This window comes from Fusarium graminearum, chromosome 1, assembly GCF_000240135.3.
Source record: "Fusarium graminearum PH-1 chromosome 1, whole genome shotgun sequence".
Lineage (NCBI taxonomy): Eukaryota > Fungi > Ascomycota > Sordariomycetes > Hypocreales > Nectriaceae > Fusarium > Fusarium graminearum.
Genome location: NC_026474.1, coordinates 4,113,326 through 4,126,296, shown reverse-complemented (window position 1 = coordinate 4,126,296; position 12,971 = coordinate 4,113,326). Strand labels below are relative to the sequence as shown.

The following is a 12,971-nucleotide window of genomic DNA, read 5'->3' as shown; positions in this document are numbered from 1 at the left end:
GTCCCTCCTCTGATAGACTTTCTGATGGGTATCTTCTGGTCCTGGTTCTTGGTCTTCCACGGTACCATTGTACGGTAAGTTTACGTGTAGTTGACTTGTTTGGATTGCAGGTCTTAAGGATAAGGTAACGGCGTTTGTGGCTTCTTATCTCCCCCGCTCTCCCTTCTCACGTTCCTATTGATTGCCCTTTCCCTTCCTCAAGCCCAAACCTAAATTATATTTCAGGTACTTACCTAAGTTGATACCCTTTTCTCCTTTCTCGTCCCCGCTCTTTCTATTTAGGTGTTCATCATCCATCAACTTGACATTGGATTTTTGTATGCTTCGTTCACCTTTGCAATCTTTTACTGCCAAACTCCTGTTCATTCATCTTCTGAATAAGAACAGACCCAAGGGACAGCAGCATCTACCCACCTACTAAACTAGCCACCCTCTGAGCTAGACACCCACTGTACGATTTACCCAATACCATTGCAACGGGCGCAAGCCTCCGCTATCCGGCCGGTGACCGAAGTGCCAGTGCAGTCAGTGCAGTCAGTGCAGTCAGTGCAGTGCAGTCAGTGCAGCGCAGTGCAGAAGCAAACCACCAAGAACGGAACCAAGATCAAAGAGACCCATCGCCAGGCCAGACCATACTCGCTTGGCCAGTCCCCACGATTTTCGTCACCGCAACTGGGTCTGGGGAGGTCTCCGTCGCTCCAACGCCACCACGCCTCGACCAGGCTTAGATCATCCCTGGCCTGCCATCCATTGTACCGTGCTGTACACACCCAACCAGAACCAGATTCCGAAAGCCCACACCCACAACACACACCAACAAGCACCGGGTTACGCTACGTACTCCTCCGGTACGCTAGAACTAGCCCCAAACAGAACTTGTCCACCTGCCCCAAGCCCAAGGGGCCCCGGCTATCGCCTGCTCTGCTTTACATACATGCCCGCCGGCTGTTAACTTTAGTGAGGTCGACTCTGCGCCTGCTATAAGCCTGCCCCCACCCACATTGCCAAACCCATTCTCTCTATACTTCGTACCCACGCCGCATCTTCACCTTGACTTTACCATCGATATATCCCCTTCCAAACCATACCTTTGGCATCTCGCTTGGTCTTGTCTCGTTTGTACTCATGAGTCTCTAACCTAGACTCCATCAATTCCACCTCTTGTTGGTGCCGCGGCATTGAAACAACATCAAAACGGTTCTCCTCCAAACTCAATCATGGCTGTCGTTCTTCCATCCGACGACAACGATTACTTTGCCGGGTCTGGCCTACGACGCTCGCATTCGCAATCCAACTTCATTTCCTCGACTTCGCCATTTTCCACCTCTTCTCATTTGAGTGATCATCATTACAGCTCAAGTAACAAATCTTACGCCGATTCAAACTCATCATCTGCTCCCTCGTCTCCCCGTACGGTCCACGCCGACTCTGTGGATCTTTCCTACACCTCAACCCCCGCCACTAACCTCTCCATTGCTTCTGACTACGACGACCACATCAGCCTCGCTGAATCACCCGAGGATCACTTCATGTTCCCATCTTTTGCGCAGGAGAAGTTCTTCGTCCATCAAGATATTCACCCTCAAATCCACCACGACGATAACCTAGAGCCACCCCCCAGTCCACGAACAGGCGATTCGTATACTGTCTCTCCTGCCGAACACGAGAACTCTGAAGAGGCTTCTGAGGACACATCAAGACCCGAAACACCTGAACACGAAAAGTCCGAGCATGCAGAGGACGATACTGCAGTCTCCAGTAGGCCTTCGCGACAAGTCGACTATCTGTCTCACGAATGGAGAGAAGAGGATATCTGGTCATCATGGCGGTACGTTGTGACTCGAAGGGGAGAATTTCCCAACAGCGCGCGATTGGAAAACGCTTCTTGGAGGACATGGATGAAGGCCAAGAACAACCTCAAGACTATCTCTCCCGAATCCCTCAACTGGTTTGTACCCCCTGGTGTGTCTCCTCTGGATATATTGAAATACTTACATCTCCAAGGCTAAAGGATTGTGATGTCACCTGGCTTTATGGTCCTCTACAGTCAGGACCTAAAAACACCCACTCTACCCACACGGAGCCCTCCAGTGTTTCGCTTTCCAAGACTGGCTCGCTTGTCAACCTCAACAAGAAGCCCATCTTGAAGAAGAGAAGTATGTCTGAAGTTATGCTTCAGCGATCGTTATCCACAGCGTCATTATTGAAGCAAGCCACCGCAGCTGTCAAGGCCCAAGAGACACGAGGAATTCTCCGACCCCACCTTGGTCGCTCCAACACAGATTACTTTGCTTACCCTTTTGCATCACGTCGATTGAGTGGAGACAGCAGCAGCCTCGCCCCTTCGGTTGAGTCATCTGGCATTATTTCCCCCAGTGCTGAACGAAAACACATTCACTTCAATGAGCAAGTCGAGCAATGCATAGCTGTTGAAATCAAGGGCGAAGAGGAAGAAGAAGAAGCAATTGATGACCATTACGGTTCTGACAGTGATTCAGACGATGGAGTCATGATGAAGCGGGTTCAGACAAAGAAGAGGCCTATCTCCCGGCGCAAGACTTTGAAGTCAAAGCCAACAGCCGAAGGAAAGACAATAGCCAAGCTTCCGTCTACTACCCTCAAGTATCGTGAGGACACTCCCGAACCGCGAGAGACTGCAATGAAGCACTCTAGAAGTCCGCTCATGTCCCCTTCTTCTTCGCAGGAGACCCTGCGACCTGCTAAGCAGTCCGGAAAATTCTTTTTCGGGGAAGAGGATCATGATGACAGCCTCGACGATGCGCTGTTGAGCCCCCGCTCAGGGTGGGCTTCACCACCCAGTGAAGGCATCAATGGCGGTCTAAACAGATCCATCTCTTCAGGCAGCCTTTGCGAGGAGCCTGCGGGTATGCGACGCACACCTTCGGGTATGTTTATGCCTTGTGAGGAAGGCGAAATACAATCAGGGGACGGTATTTTTGGCCGCGTTATTGACACGGTCAACACTGCCCGCGACATTGCCCATGTTATCTGGAACGTGGGATGGAGGAAATAATGGGTATACTGGCGTTCGGCTTTCATTTAGCGACGCAGTGGAATTTGAACAAGCACAAAAGCTTGTGGCTCACAATTTGTGAGTTGAAACGACGCCATGACAAAAATCGACAAAAGTGTTTCTATATAAAGGGATTTCCGAAGGAATATTGGCATTGATCTGGCATTATACTGCAACCATCATATGTCGAGGCCTTGTTAGTCAACATCAACCTGGCCTGGCCACCACGACATCCTGGAAAGCGGAATACGATTCTATCTCATACACGGCCTGTGACAAGGGGACGGACAAACATCAAAAGGCTAAAGAAAAGCAATGTGTGCGTTGCGGATGGGATCTGGGTGGCTCAGACGGGGATCCTCACGACAAGGGAGTCATTTACCAGGCCTCCCCAACCGAAGCCTCAATTATTGGTTTCCAGGCCTGCCAAAAAAAGGATCAGCCGGCCCCATGACACCCCGGCCCCCAGACTCCAGCTACAAACTCAGGGCAATGGGAATGGGCCATTCATTACAAAGGTCACAGGCCCGGTGGATATTCGGCGTTATAATTTTTTCGTTCCTGTCTTTCTTTTGTGGCAAGGGCTTTTTTTCTTCTTCATGATATCCCATAAGCAAGTGGGTACTACGGATTACAGGCGGCCTCGGGCGGCTACGGACGGATCAGGAATGGCAAGGGCAAAGGTATATGGGGTCAATTGATTTTTCGGCGACTACGGCGACTCTACGGTATTGGCAACGCCATGGAAAGGATGGATCAAAGAAGAAATGAAGGACACAAACGGCAAATGGCGACAGGACCGGATCTTCAGTGCGTTGGTGTATTCGTTGTACATAAAGACAGCTGTCGGATCTCGACGTACACACATAGATCGGACTGAATCAAGACAAGTTGCAAAAACAACACAAAAAGCATGTTAAAAGATACAATAATACTACGTTTACATCATGTCGTCAATCATGCATGGTTTTTGGCCAAAATAGATCAGCTGCATCACATTCAGTCATGGACCTGAGATCCCTGAGGCCGGTTCATTTAAACTAGGGACGAATTGACTGAGGTTGGTTTTGTACCTTGCTGATCATCTGGGCCCTTGATTCTTCTAAAGGGCACCTAGCCCATGTTTTACAGACCACCGGTTGGATTGAATTTGCCACATCTGAAGCGCAGGCGAAAGCTCTTCGCGGACGAATGAGGGCTCCGTTTGCATCGATCGCCAATTGACATGCAAGTGCAAGTCTTGAAAAAATTGTTGGGGAAACAGGACACGACCTGGTCTGTTCTCTTCAGCCCGCGTGACCTCATTACGCGTGCCCTAGCAAATTACCGCATATTGCAAATGCCAGAGTTGCGGGTAAAGCCAATTAATATTGTTATTGATTATTCGATGATATCAACCTCTTGTAGGCAGGGGGTATGGCTGGTTCAAGGCATGTCTTGTGAGTGAGGTTATTAGCCGAACATGTCGTGTTGCTTACTGCCTTGTCTGGTGGTAATGAGGCAACGTTTGACGATGGTCACTCGCGACATGTAACATTGGCATCGAAAGGGGACTTGGGCTTTGGTCTCTATCATTGGATAATCTACTGTACAACTAGTGCTTTGAATACCAGAACCTTTCCAAATCTGAGTAGGTATGTGTAAAAAAATATATATGGTACAGTATAATACAGGTAAGTAGGTGACGTACATTGGGTAAGGGGTCATCCATCATCAAGTTCCAGTGCCTGGGGCAACATAAAAGTTGACCTCCAAGCTCGAGGGTACAAAAACAAATGATCAACCAATCTGCTCCAAAACGACAAGGACTGGCTCGTTCATTTCGTCTTCATACTTGCAGCAGTCAAGTTTTCTGATCCCCTGTGGAGTGCCCCCTGAGAATAGGTAATTGTACAGTGCATTTGCAGCCACATGACTTCCATTGACTAACGTCAGGGTTCTGTCAATCAATCCTCTAGAAGGAAACCCCATGTTTCTGATGCAGGGGGTGGGGTGACACGATGGGATGTGCGAAAATGCGGGGGAGAAATGAGCGACTCCACGCCAGTCAACGACCAAGTGCTGTGACGATGCATCGTGCTGTATGTAAGCCGTTGGAAATAGAACCCGAAAGTGGATGTGACAAAGTGCAGCAGGTGAGACAAAATCACCGCCAATCTTGCTCACGATCCCGCAAGACATACTGTTGCCGTCAAGGCGGTGACGGTGAAGCCTGGAACCTTCTACCCCAACAAAGCCACTGTTCGAGAAAGACCCTGCGGCGTAGCTCACGAGGCCAGGGTTGGCTCCGCGGAATCCGGGGACAGTGCCAGCTGGCTATTGGGATTGGGATTGGGATGGTGCTTAAGCGCTTTGACGAAGATCTGCCGAGAGTGAACATTCACATCGGCCAGCTCAACATCAAACCTATCCCCCACTTTGATGTTTTTGACGAGCACGAGACCATCGATACCATCGATGTTGAGGTTGGCCGATAGGTCGAATAGGTCGATCCTGCCAGACACACCTTGCTTCCAACGGGCATCAACAGTGAAACTTAGCCGCTCCGGTACCGTCTTCTCAAACTTCCAAGCACGCACAAGAGCCATCAGCATCCACTCCTTGGTACCGCGAGATATGGTCCGGGCCATCTTCTCCCTCATACGTAGCAGGGAGAGCGTATTGGGGAGTGTTTCATCGGTGAAGGGAAGGATGGCGTTCAAGTCATCAGCTTCAGTGTCTATGCTGCGCTTCATCTCGCGCTCATGTGCCAATGCCGCGTGAATTTGCCAATGAACAATGAGATCAGAGAAGCGGCGAAGAGGGGAGGTGGCCTTGGTGTACATGTCCAAGCCGAGCATGAAGTATGGGCCTGGCTCTGTAGATAGTTCAATACCGCCAGTCATGCGTGATAGTTCCTGACGCTGCGCAGCCGATGGCGAGATGCCCCTGTATACAAGAGGATACAGCTCCTTGGTGGCGTAATCGAGTAGTTGGGGCATGTTCTGCTTTGAATGCGCGTCTCGTCGGAAGGGAACAGGAATTTTGCGGTCGCTGCACCATCGAGCAGCAATCTCGCCTGCGAGTACCATGGTGTTTCCAACCACAGAAGCGCCGTTGAACTTGTCGTGGCTAACCTTGATGTAAGGATCAGCTGGCAAGACTGCGGTGTCTTCCTCTTGCTTCAGGGGCACATCTCCGATTTTGACTGTGACGGAAGTGCCTCCTATGAAGATTGGCCATGCCCCTTTCTGGAGACGCTTCTCTCTGATGGCCGCACCAAGACGATGCAGTGTCAAGAGATCTTCTTTGCTCTTGTCGTCCAAATCATTGGCTGATACCATGGGACGGTTTGGTGGAGCGTCTGCTTTGTCGGGGAGCTGGCCAACAACAAGAGTCTGATCAGACGTGGCAGGTGGTAGAGGATCATTGCAAAATTGGCTGACATCCTCGGGGTCCAAGTATTTGACGTTGTGGACGGTACCTGGCGCGATCTTGTAATCAAGCAAATCTCCGCTCTCGTTTACCTTTGCGCTGAAAGTAAGAGCAGGCCTGCCTTTGGCAAGCGAGTACTGGTCGACCAAACTCTCGGATTTGTAGTCTCCCGAATTATCAATGCCAATCTCTTGAGGGAGCATAGCTTGGAAATGACCAGGAAGATATATGTTCTCGGGAATCAGCTCCAAGAACCGGCCTAGTTCAGAATTTGGTTTGATTCCGGACGCTGGGTCGGCTGTATGAATGTGAAGCCAGTACTCGTCAGGCTTCTCTGTGCGTTCTAAGGAGATGCCGTCGTCAATAAGAACTGTCTCAGGAGCGTCAATGCAGAAAATAGTGTCGTTAGTCCACTCCTTCCTTACGCCCTCTGCAATGTCCGGCCGAATCGAGTCTTCAAGATTGGTTGGTGTTTCTCGGATGAGGCCACCTCCGCTCTCGATCTTGACTTCCGGGAAGCGGACCTTGTATCGGGAGGGGATCTCCCATGGGGAGATTATACCCAACTCCTGTAGAAATGTCCAGGCGCAACTCTGATCCAGCCTGACATCCTTGTACAGGTCCAAGGCCCGAAGTAGAAGAGAGCCATCCGCATGGAAGTGCGAAGAGTCCTCAAATAGATGGTAGCTAGCCCACCATTCTAGAAAGCGGATGAACTCGGCATGCTTCCTTGACCAGTCTGTGATTTTGATAGTAACCCCTGAAGTGGGAGCGAGAATTCCGTGCGTCGTCCACGCGCGCTTTTCTCGATTGGCAAGAACGATTTCTCGTGCTCTCAGAACGAATGTGCCAAAAGCCGTGCTGGCCAGCTCCTTTTCCGACATTTTCCCTCCTGTCCTTCCCATCAGGTGAATGTGTTCACGGACCATGAGAGCCACGCGGTTGATCATCATGAAGTCCTGGTATGGGAAGATCTCGAAAAGGTGGTCTTTCCTATGACAGTCGGGCGACGGGCTTACCGGTCGGAAGATAAAGTCGTTGCGCAAAAGAGCTGTATGGACAGCGTACAACGCAGGAGGGGGGAAATGCTTGCCCTGCTTGAGACCTTGGGGGAGCAGCAAGTCGGCCAGCTCAAACAAGCTGAGATACTTGGTTTTCTTTGCATCCGAGACTATAGATCTGGCCCTGTCCAGATTGTTGAGGCTTGACTGGTAGGCCTGGTCTGCCTCCGAGATGAACTTCTTCATTTTGGCAATCAAAGCAGCGCCAACGTCTCGACCAGGACCTTTTTCTTGGTTGCGTAATTCTTCATACTCGTCGGCAGAAGCACCCATGGGGATTAAGTCGAGAATCGGTTTTAGTTGGCTGAAAGGGACGAAATTGGAAACGGAAAATATGGCAGAGAAGCCCAAGCTAATAACCCATCGGCCAGAATTGGTGTAGAAATGGTGCCTATTGCCGAAGTGCCCCAGGTATATGCCGAACAGAGGTGTACGAGAGCCGGGTTGTTTCATTTCAACAAGATCACCAGGTGTTTGGCTCTTGTGTCCAACAATGGAAACTTCAGCTTCATCCTCGGCGATAGCCTCGACGCCATCGACCATGCCTACTGATTCCGCCTTGAAGTTGTCCAACTCAGAGGAGCCAGTAGATTGAGGGCGAGTGACGCTGTTGGTTACGTGTGACCAGAATGAAATATCTGGAATGATGTGAGTTACCTCTCTCTCAGGATCATTGGTAGCAGTCCAGTTTCGTAGTCTCTGCCGGATCGGCCTCTTATCTGTGGCGGCTGAAGGCTGAGGCAGAGAAGTGGGAATATGGGCTTGTCCATATGCACTTTGACGCGGTCCATCTTCTGGAAAAACAGTAGAGTACTGGGATTGTAGTTAGAAGATGACGTTTTTGAAGTGGTATTCAGGGTAACAAACTTCATGTCTTCTGTTCAGAGATTGCACAGACGATGGAAGCGAAGATCGCAAGCCATTTCGGCTGTGCGAAAGACACTTCCAACAGACATAAGATCGACTCGACGACCTCAACATTTTTTTCCTTTCCCTTTTTTGGGTGTATTTTATCAAAGCCTTCAAAGAAAGGCACTTTCTTCACCGCGAGGCTGAAAATTTTGCCATTTCGTGTTGGCGATTTCTATGGTCGCGATGTCACATGACACAGCTCTTTTCCACTTTAATTGAAGTCAATCAGTCATGTTATTCATACATTCCTTCTTATTTAGAGCAACAAATACATCTCATCATATTGAATGAGATTCAAGATAATTGTCCAATACAATCATCGTGACCAGTTCACGCAAACTTTGTGACCCATCCGTTGATGCACACCATACTATACTGCTCAAGCCTTTGTCAATAACAGCAAAAGGGGGTTTAGCTTGACCAAGCGTGCTGGTTATTAGCCATCTTGACCAAGTCGACAAACGATTTTAGCCCTGGATTAGCTATCGGCGAGTAGTCCCCTTTTGAGGAGAGTCTCGATCCAAGACCTTCTTTAATTGGAAAGGTACCCTGACCGCCCAGAGCCAAGAGGCGCGTGAGATTCTCTTCATTTGCCAACAAGATGATTCCGATAGGATCGACACAACAATCCCCATCCCCAGGCTGTTTGCTTATTGGCTTACAGTTTCAGCAAAGGGCAGGGCAACAGGAGTTAGGAGACCAGGGCATAAACACATCCTTCGGTTAAGACTGTAGTCTCGGCCTTATGGTTACAGTGATTTTGAGAGAAGCTCGCAAAATCTCATGGCTTCTGGCAAGTCGAAAATACTGCGCGATGCGACGATGAATACGAAACGCAATCTGAGCTGAGATCCAAGGATCATGTTATCATACTGCCCGATATTAGGTCTGGGCTTAGCTGTTTCGACTAGCCTCCAAAGACCTGACCAACAAGCTTTGGTCCCCCCAGCTTTGCCGGTTCAATCATCGAGTTAATCCCCCGCAAATGACACAAATGACAGAAGACGGGCTGCAGGTTGTGCGTTGTGCTTCTCGGGGGTGGCTTGCGAACCCAACTGACCTGACATGATATTATCGATGATATAGCCCGCTAACTAGTCCAAAACTGGCGGGCAAAAGTCGCTGCACGTCACCAAGAACCCCTGGATAGACTCTTTTAACCACAAAGCCACCCCCGCTAAGGCAAATTGAGGGGACCATTGGGACACTGGCAGATGCAGGAACAATATCAGAACCCCACTCGCCCGACGAGCCGACTGATTCCCAGGGACTGTGAAACCCCAAAGAGACGATTTATATGAGGATCATTATATAGATGGAACTTTGTACACAGCCCGCAGGGTCAAGACGGCACTCGACAAACAGACAGACAGACCAAGCGAGACAGCAAAAGGAGACAGACGCCAGAGGACGAGATGGGAGAAGGATATTCTAGGGTATCCATCTCCAGTTTATTTATCGAAGTTTGTCGTTCATCCCGAATCCCCTGGTTGCAAATCAAGTGACCAACCAGCGGGCAAAGGAGCATCGTCCTCGAGATAATGTCGCTTCGTGACAAGTCCCTTCAGCAAAGGTAACCTCAATCATCGGTTGATTGGTCTAGGCCCATCCACCTATCAACAAGACAATGGCCTTATTTGGCAGAGCAGACATGGCATCGAGCACCCCCGGAGCCGGTCGAAACCACGAGATTACATCGTGCCCCGTGCTCCACACCGTTCTCCTTTTCGTCCAGAAACCCCGGTTAGATGCTGGGGGTTCTTGAACTGGCATGGCAATGATGTTCGGCATTGCACCAACGGTTGTCCCGTTTCGGGACTGGCCAACTCTTGACCCCAGCTAATTTCATGAGGCACAGGGCATCGCAGTCCACAGGGTACCTGGCCAGGGGCAGACGGGTACCTGAGTTTTTGCCGTTTGGCGCCGATATCTTGCATCGTCTCAGGTACTATCAAAACCACTTTTCTCGGTTAGGTCATCTTGTGTTAATGCGATGGCCCTCTCTAGGCACTGCAGCCAAGGCCCAGCAGACCAGGTCGCAGGTAGAGGGAATATTGACATGCCCATGAATGATCTTCATTTAATACGCCGCTCTTTTCCTGCTTCTTGCTTTTGGTTTTCCTTCTCCTCACGGTTCTATCCTTCGCGAATCTAGAGAGCACCTTGTTAATCTTCGCTTTCGTCCTTTCGTTTCCGTATATCCTCATTACCGCTTCACTCTTTCAGCGGGCATTCGTTTCCTTTACCAACTATAACCCAACTTGTTTAAGTTTTGAATTTCTATCCTCGTCTTCACAATGAAGGGAGGAATTGCCGCCGCTGCCGTTGCGGCCATGGCCACTGGTGCCCAAGCTGCTTACCCTCACCACCGACGTGCTCATGAGTTGTTCCGTCGCGGTGGAGAGGTCTGCGTTCCCAGCTGCACCACTATCTGGACCACTTACTATGGCGAGCCTACTCGTAAGTTTACCTTTGCAGCATGCTGTTGTCTTGCGCAACTTGGTACTGACTGATACAGTTGTTCCCAACCCCCCTTCGCCTCCCAAGCCCACCGCTCAGGCCGTCACTACTCATGAGGCTCCTAAGCCCAAGCCTACCACTGCTTATGAGGTTCCCACCTACAAGGCTCCCAAGCCTGTTGCTCCAACCACCACCAAGGTCGTTGTCCCCATCCCGACCCCTCAGGAGTACAAGTGCCCTACTCCCGGCACATACACCTTCCCTGCCACCACCATGACTGTGACCGAGTCTACCACCGTTTGTGTTGGCGAGACCACCAAGGTTCCTGCTGGAACTCACACCATGGGCGGTGTCACCACCATCGTCGAGACTGCCACCACCGTCACTTGCCCCTACGCCAAGGAGACCGAGCACGAGGGCGTCGTTACCAGCGTTATCGAGACTACCACCTACGTCTGCCCCTCCGCTGGTACCTACACCATTGCTCCCATCACCAAGACCTGTGAGGAGGAGACCGTTATCGTCTACCCCGTCCCCACCAGCTACGTCCCTGGTACCTACACTGCTCCTGAGCAGGTCATCACCGTCACTGAGACCGACTTCGTTTACGTCTGCCCCTACTCTCAGTCCGGCGTTCCTGCCACCACCAAGGTTCCTGAGGCCCCTAAGCCTCAGCCTCCCAAGGAGACCAAGCCCGTCTACGAGGCCCCTAAGCCTTCGCCCGAGACCACCGAGGAGGCCAAGCCTACCAAGCCTGTCTACGATCTTCCCAGCATTGTCCCTGAGATCCCCAAGCCCTCGAAGCCTGTTTACTCTGCCCCTGAGACCCCTGCCTACACCGAGCCCGCTGTCGAGACCTCCGAGGCCCCTAAGCCCAAGCCCAAGCCCTCGCCTCCCAAGAAGCCCTCCACCCCTGGTAACCTGAAGGGTGGAAACGATCACTACGGCATCACCTACACCCCTTACGAGTCCTCCACCGGCAAGTGCAAGTCTGGTGACCAGGTTGACAAGGATATTGCTGCCCTCAAGGGTGCTGGTTTCCAAATCATCCGCTCCTACTCCACCGACTGTGACACCCTCGAGACTGTTGCCCCTGCTTGCAAGAAGTACGGAATTGAGATGATTGTTGGTGTCTTTGTCAAGGCCTCCGGCTGCACCTACGAGACCCCTGAGATCAAGGAGCAGGTCGACGCTCTCGCCAAATGGGCCCAGTGGGATCAGGTTAAGCTCTTCACCGTTGGTAACGAGGCTATCATGAACAACTTCTGCTCTCCCCAGGAGCTCGCCGACCTCATTGGTGTCGTCAAGGAGAAGTGTTCCGGTTACACTGGTCCTTACACCATCGCCGAGACCCTCAACATCTGGCAGCGAGAGGACGTCAAGGAAGCTATCTGCGGTTGTGTTGATGTCACCGGTGCCAACATTCACCCCTACTTCAACTCCGAGGTCACTCCTGCTAGCGCTGGTGAGTTTGTCCAGGGTCAGCTTGACCTCCTCGCCGATATCTGCAAGGGCAATGATGTCATCAACCTGGAGTGTGGCTGGCCTTCTGCTGGCGAGTGCAACGGCACTGCTTGCCCCGGTAAGAAGGAGCAGGCTGAGGCTATCAAGTCCATCCGCAAGAGCTGTGGTGACAAGACCGTCTTCTTCTCCTACGAGGATGATCTCTGGAAGGAGCCCGGTAGCTGCAACTGTGAGCGAAGCTGGGGTTGCAAGTCTGCCTTCATCGGCGGCTACTAAAGCCCTTCTGGAGCATCTCCAGTTTTGAATATGGCACCCTCAAGCGTCCTTTGTACGATTCAACTTTTGGAACATGTTGGAATGTAGTATATAATTAATTCATGACCAACGCCGCGAGGCCATTTACTTCTCACTTTACCACTCTTTTACTTCCCTCCATCGTCCAGTGACACGTTCTATCGTCGGCGGCATCTCGAAAGAGCCCCAAAGAGAGGCTCACTTCCTGATGAAATCCACACCCAAGATATTCGTCGCTTGGACATGAGTTCTGGTTACTTTGCCACTATTCTATGCGTGGTCTTCGCGGCAAGGCTTAACGATATATGCGTCTTCACGGCTCTTGAGCGAAG

At 51.0% G+C, this 12,971-nt stretch overlaps 3 protein-coding genes across 3 annotated transcripts; 2 read left to right on the top strand and 1 right to left on the bottom strand.

The window, feature by feature from the left end:
* The first annotated feature begins 1,420 nt into the window (after nucleotides 1-1,420).
* Nucleotides 1,421-3,987, top strand: FGSG_01252 (uncharacterized protein). Its single transcript, XM_011318727.1, has 2 exons — nucleotides 1,421-1,948; nucleotides 2,005-3,987. Exons 1-2 carry the CDS (start codon nucleotides 1,530-1,532, stop codon nucleotides 3,032-3,034), a joined length of 1,449 nt encoding a protein of 482 aa, XP_011317029.1. The 5' UTR covers nucleotides 1,421-1,529; the 3' UTR covers nucleotides 3,035-3,987.
* Nucleotides 3,988-5,301: 1,314 nt separating this feature from the next.
* Nucleotides 5,302-8,490, bottom strand: FGSG_01251 (uncharacterized protein; the record flags this gene model as incomplete). Its single annotated transcript, XM_011318726.1, has 3 exons — nucleotides 5,302-6,264; nucleotides 6,355-8,322; nucleotides 8,377-8,490. The coding sequence occupies 3 exons, from the start codon at nucleotides 8,488-8,490 to the stop codon at nucleotides 5,302-5,304; spliced, it is 3,045 nt and encodes a 1,014-aa protein (XP_011317028.1).
* A 2,061-nt stretch (nucleotides 8,491-10,551) lies between these two features.
* FGSG_01250 (uncharacterized protein) lies at nucleotides 10,552-12,621 on the top strand (the record flags this gene model as incomplete). The annotated part of the gene is made up of 2 exons (XM_011318725.1): nucleotides 10,552-10,881; nucleotides 10,940-12,621. Exons 1-2 carry the CDS (start codon nucleotides 10,719-10,721, stop codon nucleotides 12,619-12,621), a joined length of 1,845 nt encoding a protein of 614 aa, XP_011317027.1. The 5' UTR covers nucleotides 10,552-10,718.
* Nucleotides 12,622-12,971: the final 350 nt, after the last annotated feature.

Excerpts from the sequence above, each read along its gene's own strand:
- FGSG_01252 (XM_011318727.1), top strand. The coding sequence starts at position 1,530 with ATGTTCCCATCTTTTGCGCAGGAGAAGTTCTTCGTCCATCAAGATATT. Across the intron at positions 1,949-2,004 it reads TCTCCCGAATCCCTCAACTG|GCTAAAGGATTGTGATGTCA; the intron begins GTTTGTACCCCC and ends TACATCTCCAAG.